The sequence below is a fragment of the Pectinophora gossypiella genome, chromosome 17, assembly GCF_024362695.1.
Source record: "Pectinophora gossypiella chromosome 17, ilPecGoss1.1, whole genome shotgun sequence".
Taxonomy (NCBI): domain Eukaryota; kingdom Metazoa; phylum Arthropoda; class Insecta; order Lepidoptera; family Gelechiidae; genus Pectinophora; species Pectinophora gossypiella.
Window position 1 is genome coordinate 2,033,357 of NC_065420.1, and position 15,226 is coordinate 2,048,582.

General features: G+C 38.9%; 1 protein-coding gene across 1 annotated transcript in view; it reads right to left on the minus strand.

The window, feature by feature from the left end:
* Positions 1-1,652: 1,652 nt before the first annotated feature.
* LOC126374286 (CD109 antigen) overlaps positions 1,653-15,226 on the minus strand; it is a 40,300-nt gene continuing 26,726 nt past the window's right edge. Inside the window, exons 25-33 of the mRNA XM_050020810.1 lie at positions 14,914-15,090; positions 14,651-14,752; positions 12,711-12,897; positions 11,233-11,459; positions 9,484-9,645; positions 8,389-8,582; positions 7,513-7,687; positions 6,621-6,726; positions 1,653-6,147 (exon numbers count right to left, since the gene is read on the minus strand). Of these exons, the coding sequence (XP_049876767.1) occupies positions 5,945-6,147; positions 6,621-6,726; positions 7,513-7,687; positions 8,389-8,582; positions 9,484-9,645; positions 11,233-11,459; positions 12,711-12,897; positions 14,651-14,752; positions 14,914-15,090 (1,533 nt within the window). The 3' untranslated portion in view covers positions 1,653-5,944. The remainder of the gene's footprint in view (positions 6,148-6,620; positions 6,727-7,512; positions 7,688-8,388; positions 8,583-9,483; positions 9,646-11,232; positions 11,460-12,710; positions 12,898-14,650; positions 14,753-14,913; positions 15,091-15,226) is intronic.

Below are 15,226 nucleotides of genomic sequence, written 5' to 3' on the forward strand. Positions count from 1 at the left end.
CAGCCTAGTTATGGTAAAAAAAGGCATATTATTTTCGCGGCGACTAAAAACTTAAAGGGCGACTAATTGTTTTGTTACAAATAATTACTTGGCAGCGATTAAATATTATTGCGACAATTATATTAGATGAGCTTCGAAATGCAAGGATTTATAAAAACTCAATAATGGCTGCTACTTTAAGGTAGCAAAAATATTTAACAGGGCCAATGAAATTATAGGTGAGGTATTATAAATAATGACTTGGCGACTAATATTAAGACATGAGAATTAAAAATATTTTATTGGCAAATATAGGCTTCCATATAAAAATACACTTTCGGGCTGCGATTTGCAAGCACCTAAAAAAATAAAACGGGTACTGTAATTAAGTATTAGGATTCTAATATTTTTGTTTGGGAATCAAAATTTAATGAAAACGGCGCCAAGCGCGCACGCTTAGCAGAGTGCGGGCCGCGGTGCGGGGGGTGGTGTAGGGCGTTATTAGCCAATGGCAAGCGGCGGGCGGTTATCACGGGATGATACGATTGCCTGTTATTGTTTACTTGTAATATTTTCACATAAGTGTCACTATACCGAACAACGTTTCAACAATTTTTGAAAACAATTTTTACTATTAGCCGAAGTCTCTTTTGAAGTTTTTTCATTCCCTATATGATCTATTTGACATATTTTGGTTAGTTGTGACCATCGAGGCCCGAAGAGCCGAGAGGCGGCAGTGAAGATTTGTTTCGTAACGACAGCAGTCACGGGTGCGAGCGAAGCGAGCACGGAAATTCGCGGCACCCCGACACTGTAGATATAGGTTACGAAGGCTGTATGGCAGGGGGCGAGCAAAGCGAGCATATAGCCGAGTGGGTTAGGTTACTTGTGACCATCGAGGCCCGAAGGGCCGAGAGGCGGCGGTGAAGACCTTTTAAGGTCACAGATTTTGAAGGTTTATTAACAGTAGTGTAATGAATGTTCGGCATCATGATATTTGGGACAAAATGTATTTCGGCCAACCATAACTTCGGAAAATAGTTTTTCCCACAAATGAAACGTCGGAGTAACGAAAAGAACGAATTGTTATTAAGTCAAACGAAACTTAGGCAAACGTGATTTTCAGCGAAGTGAAAAAAACCGAAACGAAAATAGTCGAAAAGTTTTCTGTTTAATGAAATTCGGCAGAAAAAACCATCAAACTTAAAATACAAGTATTATCAAGTATTATTATAAACCAATAATATTTTTTGCATGCCAATATTTGCTTTATTTAGACCTCATAAAATGTCGCACATAGTATGTTTTATATGACCATGTGCATATTTTTTCTCACCCCATTTAATTTTATAAACGACCTCATTGTATAATTTATAAAAGCCTATTTTCTATATTTTATCCGCCGTCAAGTTGTCGCCTAACAATAAATTTAGTTGCTACACAAAAAAATCGCTGCCAATTTAAATTTAAATAAAGCTTATAACTTAATATAAAGCTGCCACTTTATGCTTAAAAGGCTACTTTACTGTAGCTGCCAACCTATTATTTTTGCTACCCATTTTAATTATTTTTAAAACCCTAAATCACATTAGTTTGTCGCCGCGTTAAATACATGCCGTAAAAAAATACTTGAATATTGAAAACAATCTGGGTCACAGGAAGAAAAACAACAATCACATTTCAAAAGGGTTTTTATTTTGGAAATAAATCTATAAAGAGTCAATAGTGAGATTTCTGTTCTCATTACTCCTTCACAAGCGACGTGTAACAACTTAGACAAATATTACACACAAATACATACAAAAAATAAAAAAATCAGTCATTTGGTAATTTTGGACGGATACTACTTAAGTAACTCGCTTAAAATGTAATCTATAATATGAGATTCATTACATGCAGAGATTTCCCAATATGTTTTATTTCTGGACGGGTAAGTAGTTACAATTTTTGTACTGAAGTTTAAATAAAAGTTATTGTACAGGTTACTAAGTGTAAAAATAACATTTTAGCCGCATAAAAGTACTACATTTTTAACTAAATACACCTAAATATGTCTGTTGTATACAAAATATGATTCTCCCAATTAATTTTAATTTCATCAAGATAAAATTTTAATATTGTCTTAATGATAAGGCATTTGAATATGACATGTTCTATTTTATAATTTTATATCTACATAACATGAGAAAGTGGAAAATATTCTTACAAACTACATACTATTTGATTTATGTTTTCTATATACATCTATAAATGCACTTTACCTCACAAAACCACATTCATTAAGGCAAGCACGCATTATATGCTACAATTTTGTTTTTTGTATAGAAGTTATAAAATGATATCTTCGATATGTTACATTATCCGAAATTACATTGCTCAATAGGCCATCTATTGAAGTAAAAAATGTTAATAAATCAATTGTTAACAGTGCGAGAGCACCAAAGTGACAGAAAATGAGATTTATAAGTGGAAATTAATGTCAAGAGAAATTACTAAGGAAATAAAAAGGTTCTTTTGGAGATTACCTACTCATAGTAATTAATATGAATTGTGGAAAGATTTAATATTTTATTTATTGTGTAACATAATATAATAGCCTGTCTCTCTTTTATTGTTTAATTACTATTCATCCTTCAAAAATTGACATAACCACGCCCCTCGGAACTTAGCTTAATAAGGATAGTCGCGCACAATATAACAAGGCTTGCTACTAAAACTATTAAATGAACACAACACTATTCTACGGAATGGCGAGGGAATACTGTCTAAATGGAATTGACAAAAGTAAAAGTACATAAAATTTATCGTCGTCACAACATAATTGGTCAAAGATAAATAAAGACAGGTCTAAAGGTGACGAAAACATTTTCTTTTTTCTATTTAACTTATTTATGAATTTTAATAAAGACACTTTGTCACGTTTTTCTATGACGTCACAGGTTCCTTTTTCATACAAATTACATAGTCGTTTCGTGTTTTGACGTTTGGTAAAAAGTAACTGATTTGACAGAAATAACGTGAAAACTGTATGAAGTAAAAGCTCAGGCCACTGGGGCTTAGTTTTCTATTTTATTTAGACTTATATAAATAAATAGAACCAAGTTACTTCGACGGTTCTAGAACGGTTTTTGGTAACAAGAATTTCTTTTTATTAGAAATCATTGTTCAATGAGGATAACTGCCTATTACTCCCATCAGGTGTCGCTACTGTTGAGTGTTCTTAAATTTGGACAGTTCCTCATACTATTTGTGTAAACTAACATATTGTTTTGGTTATATTTTTTACACTATAACCCTTTGCGCAGCGTTTAACAGCAAAAACAGTGTTATATTTATTTCCCAAAGATCGGAGAGAACAAAAACAACAGTGTTGTGTTGGAAGTTGTATATATGCGTCTTGCCGTGAAAACTTCGATACCACGTTTCACGACCGCTTGAAGACTGCATTATTGAATGTGGCGCCATCTGTTGCATGTGAGCGGAACTAGGTGGCCAACTAGTTGGGTCCGCTACAACTTAGAAAAACTTATTTTCAACCAAAACTGCCTTTATACAACTCGTCGCTGACGTTGCAAACAGACGTATCTGCAATTTTCTGCTAAAATAATTTGTGTCTTATTGACAATAGCATAAGGTGCAAATCAGATCCGCCAAAAATTTGAGACACGTCAGTTTGCGACGTCAGCTACGAACGAATGGCTGCTTTTTCTTTTTCGTAACTCGTCCTTCAGACGGGATACATACCACGTTGCTCCGCATTTTATAGAAAATCACGAATATTAGTTGGTCAGTTTGGAGAACTGTCAAAATTTAGGAACACTCAACAGTGCTGCCACCTACATTTGAACTTCTAGTTTTTATCCTCATTCTTTCATTTATAAAGCAAATTGATAAAGTCCTTATGACTACAGTGAAATATTTATTCTAGGGTGACTGGCAGACCACGGCGGATATTTAAATTAAAGTTAGCAAATTGTGGTATTTTGTGGAAAACGTAATTTTACTTCTAAAAGTAGCACTGTCTCTTTCTTGAACTATGCTTAAGAGAAGGACATATACAGGGTAACGGAAACTTTGAGGGATGATTCAGACCATGATTCTGAGTTGATATCAAGTGGAATTTTCCGTCGCAAAAGTATGGATAGGAAAATAATTTAAAAAACAAAAAAAAATCATGAATTTTTTGACAGGAAATTCCACTTGATATCAACTCAGAATCATGGTCTGAATCATCCCCCTCAATATTCGTTACGGTGTCACTAACACCCATACCTACTTGTATGGCTACCGTATGTACTTGTACGGGGTGTAAGTGACATCGTAACGAATACTGAGAGGGATGATTCAGCTGATTATTCTGAGTTAATATCAAGTGGAATTTTCCATCGCAAAAGTATAGAATTGAAAATAATTAAAAAAAACTAAAAAGTACATGATTTTTGCGACGGAAAAATCCACTTGATATCGACTCAGAATTATGGTCTAAATCATCCCTCAAAGTTTTCGTTACGATGTCACTAACACCCTGTATATAGACAAAACTTGCACACAAAAATTCCGTAGTCATCTCTGCAAAGAATCCGCGGTCCGCCTATATCCTAACGGTGGTTAATAACACAATTCTTGTATACATAATTGGCGCTGATTCAAGCAGACACCTCCTAATTTTAAGTTGGCCTGTCATTTTCTTACTCGCCGGAAAGAAAAGGGACGGATGGTTGACAGCTGTTTTAATTTGAAAATGAATGAGAGAATGAAACAATAACCCGGACAAATCTAACACGTTAATATTATACATCAATGCCCGGACAAATCAAATAGGCGTCTCTCTGATATGCAAACGCAACCCGTTTGACTGGCAAATTAATTCTGTCTGGTTATAACCCACATTCCCAAATGTAAAATGTTATGATCACTTCATTTTTATAGTTTATGGCAACCATTCGTTGAAGGGGTTAAGATTTCTGCCTAAAATTGACGGGTGTTCTATATATTTTTAGCCCGTCATGACCCGTCCCTTTTCTTTTCGGCGGATAACTTAAAATAAAATAAGGATATGTCTGTTGGAATAGGCACTAGTCTTTAAAAAAGTTGCCGATAATTTACTCTAATTTGTGTAAACATAAAGTGATTTTCACAACACTAAATTTAAAATTTGTCACTCAATTTACCATCACTTTCAAAAGAATTCAAAACAACACTGAGATTATTAGTATGTAAAACTTGATTACTATAAAATAAAACTTATATACATCTATAGAGGTATTTATATAGAATAAAATATAATAAGTACACTATTTTGTTTTCAGATCTCAGTGATGTTAATGAATTTTGTAACTTAAGTCATCTGCACTGAAAGTGTTTGTGATATTTAGAAGTTTGGGTATATAAAACTGAATGAGGAAGTTACTGAAAATTCCACTTGATATATATATACTCAGATTAACACTTGATATTAACAGCCTCCGTGGTCTAGTGGTTAGAGCGTTAGGCTCACGATCTGGAGATCCGGGTTCGATTCCCGATGGGGACATGGTCGAAATCACTTTGTGAGACTGTCCTTTGTTTGGTAAGGACTTTTCAGGCTTGAATCACCTGATTGTCCGAAAAAGTAAGATGATTCCGTGCTTCGGAGGGCACGTTAAGCCGTTGGTCCCGGCTATTAGCCGTAAAAACACCTCCACCAACCCGCAGTGGAGCAGCGTGGTGGAGTATGCTCCATACCCCCCTCCGGTTGATTGAAGGGAGGCCTGTGCCCAGCAGTGGGACGTATATAGGCAGTTTATGATTAACTCAGAATCATGGTCTGAATCATCCTCCTTAGTATTCGTTACGGCGTCACTAACACCCTGTATTTATTTTATTTTACAAACAGAACGTGTTTTGTTTTTTATTAGCTTCCAGAACAGCATAGAAACAAAAAACAGTACAGATGACTTCCCCGTTAACGACCTATGTACTAATACTATGTTAGTACAGTTAAATGCATCGGACGTAAATACCGCGTGAGCGTTACACCGACGGCTATCAATAGTAGTGGTAGCGCGACGGTGCACCTTAGAGCGGCGTTGTATATCGCGCAGTACGGGCATTGTGATGAGCCGCATACTTCGCAAATGTTCAGTAGGTATGTTGGCAGCGCGTCGAATATCGTCTCGTTGTAGCGTTCTGTGGATGAAGTTTTGCGTTATTTCGGATATTTCTTTTAGCAAGCAGATGTCGACTTGAAACAGTGTAAATATAGCTTATATACTTCATTGTTAGACATAGACCTCCCTTTTTATGGGAACCACGAAAGTTTGGCCATCAATTCCTTGCGTCCTAGATCCTTTCCTTGCATCCTAGACCCCTCCTTTGCGTCCTAGACCCCTTTTTACGTCTTAGACCCCTCCTTTGCGTCCTAGATCCCTTCCTTGCGTCCAAGACCCCTTCTTTGCGTCCTAGACCATTTCTTGCGTCCTAGATTCCTTCCTTGAAAACTTTGGAATTTTCAAGGTTAGAGTGAATAGGCATTTACTACGTTAGCAAGTCCCGTCTTATACCACATCGTCACTTACTAATAGGTGAGTCACAAAGACCTACGGCAAATAAAAAAAAGTAAAAGTTGGTGAAGTCGGTCATCGACCTTAAGTGGTACATACCGGGCGCGTAGTAGTCGTAGACTCGTACAGGCAGGTACCGCGACATGTTGGCCACCGGGAACCAGCGCTCGATCGTGAAGTTCACACACGTCGGCTCCACGTCCAACTGGCAAAGGCATTTATTGCATTTATTTACTTTATTTATATTTACCATAATTAGGCAACGTAGATCCACTTGTCAGTTACAGAAAAAGAAAGAAACTTAACAAACTATGTTAGTAGTATAATAAAAAAAAAGCTGATAGTCGGTTGGCATTATTATTACAGTAAAAATTACGAGGAAAAACATAGAATTACGGTAGTTTCCAATTAGTCAAATCAGTTACTTTTTACGAAACTACACTAGATTCAAGCTTGAATGAAATTAATTATATACATGATTCTGGTTCTTATAGCACTTACCCGATTAGGGGAACTCACAAAGAGAAAATTTAAATAGAAAAAATTCTGACTCTGACGGGACTTGAACATAGCTCTTGTCAAGCCGGGACGAGCGTGTACACGCAAAATTCTTCCGATCTATGTATCGTCATAAACTCGACGCCGGCGCCATCAATCTAGAATATTAAGTAGCCAAGTTTCGTCCAGAGTCAGATATTTTTCCCGTTTTACATTTTCTCTTTGTGACGTACAAAATCACGTTAAAATGTTTTATGACTTTTTTAAAAAAGGGCTTACGTGGTTTTCGCCTTAAAGCGAACTTTCGTGGTCAAAGTTTTAAGTTACATGCTCACTGAAGGAGACTTGCAAGGATCGACCAATCACCAAAAGGAACAGATCGTCTTTGTCGTGATTGGTCGATTCAGCACGGGTTCGCTCTACTTGGCTACAGTGGCAACATCATGCGTTGTTTGTTGATGTCCCCCAACAGTCCCCGGTCCCCAGTACTCACGTAGTCGAAGTAGAAGAGCATCTTGTGCGGCAGGTACTTGGCCCGCTGCAGCGTGCGCACGCGTCGCGCCAGCACGTAGGCGTCCAGCCGCTGCTGCTGCACCATGTAGCCCGTGGGGATGCCCACCTCCAGCACCGCCATGCCCGAGCGCGGGGACTCCTCCAGCAGCGTCCAGCTGCGGGGAAAGTTATGTCTTATTCCATTTCGGATTTCAGGAACATAATAAGTATTAGTTTCAGGTCGTCACCAGAGAATCAAATCAAATATACTTTATTGCACACAACATATAAAAAAAAATATTACACAAATGGACGAAAGATACAGCACAATCTGGCGGCCTTATTGCTAAGCAGCAATTTCTTCTAGGCAACCAGTGTAAAGGAAACATTTATTACAATTTGATTTGATTTATTACAAGTTGGATTGATTTGGAGTTAGAGGTTTACGCGGTTATTATCGTAATTAAAACACATAATACCGGGTTAGTGTATACCGCGTTAAATTTCAATCACTGGTGGAGTCTCATATCCCTGATGTAACGCGGTAAAAACCCGGTATTATTATTTCTACTATGATTATTTCTTCTAGTTTAAGCTATGTTAATGAGCTATCACAGCAAGCGACAAAACTTTCTCGCCTCCGCTTCGTTTCAGTGGAGACCTACCTTAACACGTTGACAGTCCAGTAATCCATATACGGATCACTAAGAAATAGATATTGTGAAGTGTTTTGAATACATTTATTATTAATTACGTTTTTAACTAAATAAAAATTTAAGTACTCGAGTGACAAATTACAAGAAAGACAAAACATTTTGTATGGGGACTGAGAACGTGTTAATAAAGGAGTCAGTAGAGGAATATTAAGATTATGTACCTGGCACAAGTCTGGTACTCGATATGCGACTGATTCCGGCCGTAGAAGTGCGCATGCGAGAGCAGCGAGAAGGCCCGCAGCGGCGGGTCGGTCTGGAAGCGCGCGATGTCCACGTTGTACTGCACCGACAGCTGCAGCAGCGCGTAGCCCGCGCCGCGGGCCGTCACCTTCACCGTGCCCCACGCCTCCGGGATCTGCCCACATCACATATACGTTTAAAACTAAAACGCGACTACGAAACAACAATATATCTTTTTTTACTTATTAAATTTTTTTAACATAACATAAACATAACAAATACTTTATTGCACAAACAGGAAAAAACATTTTTTTTTTTAAATTTAAAAAAAAAGATTTTTTTTTTGTGTGATAGTTTTTACCTTTTAATTTTGAAATTGTATTTTTTATTTTTTTTAGTGTTTTTCATGTTCAGTCTTATTTTTCTTTTTTCATTCATTGTTTATTTTGTGTTATATTCGTTTTTATATTGTTGTTTTTTCTCGTCATACAGCGCATTGGATTACACTGTAATGTTGTATGTACCTTTATAAATAAATAATATCTCTCTGAAATTCTTCCGAATACTGATGTTCAGGTGACAGTCGTGGTCTTTTCAGTAAGTTCTTTTTTTTACCTTTAATGGGCATGCTCTTGGCCACGGAAGTCTGAAAAACCCAAGCAAGCAAGACAGGTGCCCGAAGGCACTGACGAGGCTTAAAATAGAGCGAGCTCGCACAGAAGCTGCCTGTTCAATCTGGTCTTGAAAGCACCCAGGTTATAGCTGTTATAAAACACTATCTAATATTGAAATATAATCACTAATACTGAACTGGACGTTCTGTTTTACAATACATACATAATTTCACGCCTGTTCCCTTCAGGGTAAAAACAGAAACTTTTTTTTTGTTTTATTATATTTTTTTGTGGTGGGTTCAAATAAAGTAATGTGTGTAGGATAGGTACTAACATAGTTTAAGTTCACATTGTTATTAACAAATATGGATTTAGGTCTGAAATAAAATAAATAATTCAATTCAAGTCCCGGCCGAGTCAGATTTTTTTTTCGATTTTAATTTTCTCATTATGTGAACTTACGTCAATGCTCTGCATGATGGCGAGGTTGTCGTTCTCGACGTGCAGCGTCTTGGTGGTGCCCTTGAGCGCGACCGCGTCCACGGTGACCGTGAGCGTGCTGACGTCACGCAGCCGCTTCCGGTTCGTGTACTCGATCAGGGCCCGGAGGGCGATGTACGTGTCCTGTTGGCAAGGGAGCCGGTTACTTGTTGAGGGCAGGCATGTGACCTAACCTGCAAGGTCACATGCCTGCGAACGGCCTCCGTGGTCCAGTGGTTGAGCGTTGGGCTCACAATCCGGAGGTCCTGGGTTCGATTCCCGGTGGGGACATATCACAAAAAATACTTTGTGGTCCCTAGTTTGGTTAGGACATTAAAGGCTGATCACCTGATTGTCCGAAAGTAAGACGATCCGTGCTTCGGAAGGCACGTTAAGCCGTTGGTCCCGGTTACTACTTATCTACTGATGTAAGTACGTAGTCGTTATATGAGTCATGTCAGGGGCCTTTGGCGGCTCAATAGTAACTCTGACACCAGGGTTGATGAGGTTGGTAATTCACCTCAGTCAGAAACGGGATAATCAGATGATCGGTCCGTCAGTGTTGCATTTAGGACTACTGACAGTTATTATTATTATTTATGATTTTGGTTTGTTTTTCTTTTTTTGTTAATGATTTTTGATCTTGGTGTTCTTTTTTCTGTGTATTGATTTCCGTGTGGTTTCTGTCCTGTGTTGAATGTAATGTGCCCGTCTGTCTGTGTCTGTGGGGTCCGGGAGTAAAAGCGGACCCATCTAGTTGGCCAGCTAGTTCCGCCCACATGCAACAGATGGCGCCACATTCAATAATACAGTCGTGAAACGCGATATCGAAGTTTACACAGCAAGACGCATATATACAACTTCCAAACACAAAACTGTCGGATCGTCGATCCCTAGTCACACTACTAACTTGTGGCTAGCGGGGTACTATGCTCAGTTCGGTACCCCGAAAACATCCTTTGGCGGCAGCACACCCTCGCCGCCAAAGTTTCTTTCTTTCTTTATATAATGCTGGGGAGATGGATAATTCTTTATTGTATGGTATAAGCGTTGGCCACAATAGATCTGACTAGGTCGCAGTGGCCATTCGGACTGCATTAGTTCGAGCCTTCTTGATACACAAATAAATGGTATAAGCGCGGGCCAAGTAGTCTCTTTCCAGACCAGACAGGAGAAAGAAGTCGAAAGACGAATTGAAAATGCCTGGAAGAGCTACTGGTCCATGAAGGACATGATGAAGGGTGATCTTCCGCTATCCTTAAAGCGCAAACTCATGGACGTGTGCATTCTTCCCATTCTCACCTACAGCGCTCAGACTTGGTCTTTGACTGACATCCAAAAGTCCAAACTCAAGGTTTGCCAGAGAGGTATGGAACGCAGCATCCTTGGTGTTAAATTGATCGATCGGATCCGAAACACCACGCTGCGTTCCAAAACAAAAATAGCAGACGTAGCGAGAAAGGCTGCCTGCTTGAAATGGGACTGGGCTGGACATGTTGCTCGAATGCCCGATGACCTCTGGGCCAAAAAAGCTACAGAGTGGGTTCCTGCAAGTGCTGTTAGACGTCGGGGAAGGCCACGGAAAAGATGGCGCGACGAGTTAGACCGCTTCTCGAAACGGTGGCGCGAGCAAGCTAGGGACAGGGAGGAGTGGAAGAAGGGAAGAGAGGCCTTTGCCCTGCAGTGGGACATTGAGGGCTATTAATAATAATTATAATAATAATCGTGTACCTGTGTGGAGCCCCAGCCGCCGTCGTGCAGGCGCTGCGCGTTGAGCCACATGACGATGGGCTCGTTGTTGTCCTGGTGGTCCATGCAGGCCAGCAGCGCGTACGCCGTGGCCGCGATGTTGTTAGAGTCGTACTTGTACGGCAGCCGCGGGAGCAAGAACGGCTTCTGGTTCTCCATCTTGTATGGAGGTTGAGGCACCGGCTCTTTGCCCCAGTAGACTAGGCCGCCTGTGGAAGAAAATGGTACATACATATAAATAAATAAAAATAATCTTTATTTTCCCTTCAGAAAGGTAACACAAATTATGTAAACTTAACTAAGGTAATGATACACACTATAGTGCTTTTGTGAGAGACTGGTGTCGATACTAGGTGTGACCCTGTGTGACAGATCACCAGGCTCCCAACCTCTTACGGAACTCCTAATTTATAACCTTAGAACTATAGAAAAGTGAAGCCAAAACAAAACATAAAATATAAAAATTGAGTGGTACACAAAAGAAGTATGTAAAGTAAATGTAAAGATTCTGTGTGCGTTTGAGTGCGTGTGTGTGTGAATGTGAGCGCGCGTCTGTGTGCGCATATGTGTGTGTGTGCGTGTGTCTGTCTGCTAGCCCTACGACACGACCGTATCTTGGGATCGGAAACTACTAGCTGTCAAACATAAACTCACGCCTATTTCCCACCGTGGTAAGCAGAGACTATAGGATTCCATTTGCTTCAATCCTGACACACTTATTTTGCCTCCTCCACATTCCTCAATCATACACGCACGCCGGTTCAGAGTAGATCGTACTAAACCTTTGTAAACAGTGGTGAAATTATGAACCATTAGTTGTCATAGTTATAAAATTTATATTTTTGTGCCTACCCTCGCCTACCTCTTTGGGCGTGACGCTATGTATGTTAAAAAAATAATAAGGCTGCCTTTTGTTCTGCCTGTTGTATGTTCCTTCTGCGCAATAAAGTGTTGTGTATGTGTATTGTATGGATAGGCTAGTCTCCAACTAGTCAAATCAGTTACTTTTTATTAAACGTCAAAACACGAAATTACTATGGAATTTGTATGAAAAGCCCACTGTGACGTCATAGAAAAACGTAATAAAATGACGGACTTATTATTATGTTTTTCTTGATTAAAATTCTTAAATAAGTTAAATATAAAAAAGATGTTTTTTTTTTTATTTATTTATTTATTTTATTTATTTATTTTTTTTTATTTCTTTTTTTATTTTTTATTTTTTTTTATTTCAATTTTATTGTGTATGTGTGTGTATTGTGTATCTATGTAATACTAATATTAGTGAGTAAGAAATCATTGTTACTAACAACCTGGGTCTAAGTTACCCGTAATAAAAAATATTTTTTTTTTTTTTCCTTAGTTTTAGATCTGTCTTTATTTAATAATCAGAATTTCATAATTTATCTTGAACCTAGTACACGACCCAATTATTATTATAATGTATATGAATATGTCACCTTCGGAGCGCTGCCTCTTCCGCAGCAGCCGGTAGGCGTGCTCGGAGCTGGGCGCCTTGCTGCAGGTGAGCGCGTAGGCCACGACGGCGAGCGCGTACGGCTCCCCGAACTCGTCCAGCAGCTTCATGTGCCGCTCCAGCCACGAGATGGCGCGCTGCTGCGCCTGCACCACGCGGGCGCTCAGGCCCTGCGGGGGTTGGAAACGCATTAGTCACACCGGAGCGAAAAATATTTAGACCGTCTACTTGATTGTACCAAAAACATTATAGTGTGGAGTAGATTATGCATAAGATAATACTGTGTACCCTTTTCGGGGTAGTAATAAATCAGATGTAGTCGCGAACACTTGTTTCTTTTGCTCTTCCGATCGTCCATCCTTACAAAATAAATTAAAAAAATAAAATGATAAATGTTTATTTTTTTCTACAATTAAGCCTTAACTACTGGTGGATTGGGGTAACATAAAGCGACAATAGCGCTGTATTCGCGGTGTGGACTGCAGCGTATTCGCATACCACGAGATAGGTCATAACGCTACATTTACTCATCCTACTCACGCCATTAATGTGCTAGGCCTACTGATATTTCCAAACGAATTTTCGAATTTATTGATAGTCCTTTTGGCTATTGACAATTGGGTCGTGTACCAGGTTCAAGATAAATTATGAAGTTCTGATTACTAAATAAACACAAATGTGAAACTAACGAAAAGCATTTTCTTTATTTTATTTAACTTAGTTATGAATTTTAAACAAGAAAAACGTAATAATAAGTTCGACATTTTATTACGTTTTTCTATGACGTCACAGTGTGCGTTTTCATACAAATTTCATAGTAATTTCGTGTTTTGACGTTTAGTAAAAAGTAACTGATTTGACTAGTTGGAAACTAGCCTATTGACTACTTGACAGTTTCCGGAAAAGTATTTAAAAAATATATTTGATTATTATTTATTTATTCACAAACGCTTATTTTATCCCTCTTAAAATATTTTATCTTCTCGAAAAAGCTTTATATAAGGGATTTTTTTTTTTTTCAAATTTCGCTCCTAAACGGTTGGTTACGCGACATTTTGAACAGTGACGTCACATTTCAATAAACAAAGAATCTGTCAAACAGTATAACTTGACACCTGACAGATATTTTTTTGTTTATTTTGAGAAATGTGACGTCACACGAAGCTCAATCATGGCCGCCCGTATTTCGGGTCTTGTAATACACAGATAAAAAATCGGATTCTTATTTTGTAAAAATAAAATATTCAGAAATTATCTTAATAAAAAATACTATTGGATAATTATTGTTAAACGATAAACTACAGATCGTCGGTCCACCTTATAGCGGGCCTACCCACTGAGCGTCGTCCGACACGTGGTCGCCATTCGAGAACCTTTCCGCCCCATTGAAAAGATCCCAATCCGAACCGATCTTTCCGATCGTCGTGAAGATCCTTGGGGGAGGCCTATGCCCAGCAGTGGGCGTCGTACGGCTGATAATGATGTTGATGATAAAGTATAATATCCGACATATTTCATAATTATTTTATTGTTACAACTGTCAAGTAGCCAGTCGTACAACCACAATGTGACGTGTGAAACCTTCCCGCCCCGTGAAAAACGGCAGAAAGTTTTGTATTGAGAAATAACGCTACTGTCTGCCGAGGGTCCGTGTTTCTCTATGACTAAAAACGATGGTAGGTGATTTTTTTTGTCGGAAATGTTTAATTACGATTTTGAGTTTTTGCTGCGCCACAATGTAAATCGAACAACACACGCATACGTAGATTCCATCAATGTTACTTAAACTGGTTTATAACTCATCGACTGACGAAGGAGGCGTTGTGATCCGCGAAAATCGACTTTGGGTTTTTGTCTATATACTTTGAATGTCTTTTAAAAAAATCGAATAAAACTCTATGTACACTCTCAGGAAAAACTAACCTCTCTGATTCCGATGTCCTTGAGATTTTTTACAGTTTCCAGAGTGATCACCACCTGGGCGGTGAGCGTTATGTTACGCTGTAGTATTAACGAGTTGTTCACCTGAAACAAAAAAACATATTATGGAATTCGTTCGTGTAGCGAGTCGAGAGTTGCCCATATTAGATCTGTGAAAAACGCCACATCGAAGCAATTCATCTAAGAAAACAATATTGCAATTTGACATTTGCGCATATAAAAGTAAGTAACCCTCCAGTCCTTACTTCTCTGGCCCCGGAGTCCACCCAGCCCCTATGTCCGCCCATTTCTCTGTACAGCTGCGTATCCTTGGGCACAACTATGGTACTGTTGTCGTTGCGGTTAGGTAGCCAGGTCACCTCATAGAACGCACCCTCTGGGGTCTGGTGGTCTAGCACCCAGGTCACCGCCATCGATATTACCTGTCCCGAAAAAAGTATAATAATGAGTGAAGCGCCGAAAAGTAATATTATTCTATGGCACAAGGCTATACAGGAGTTAGTGACACCGTAACGAAAACTTTACGGGATGATTCAGACCAATATTCTGAGTTGATAT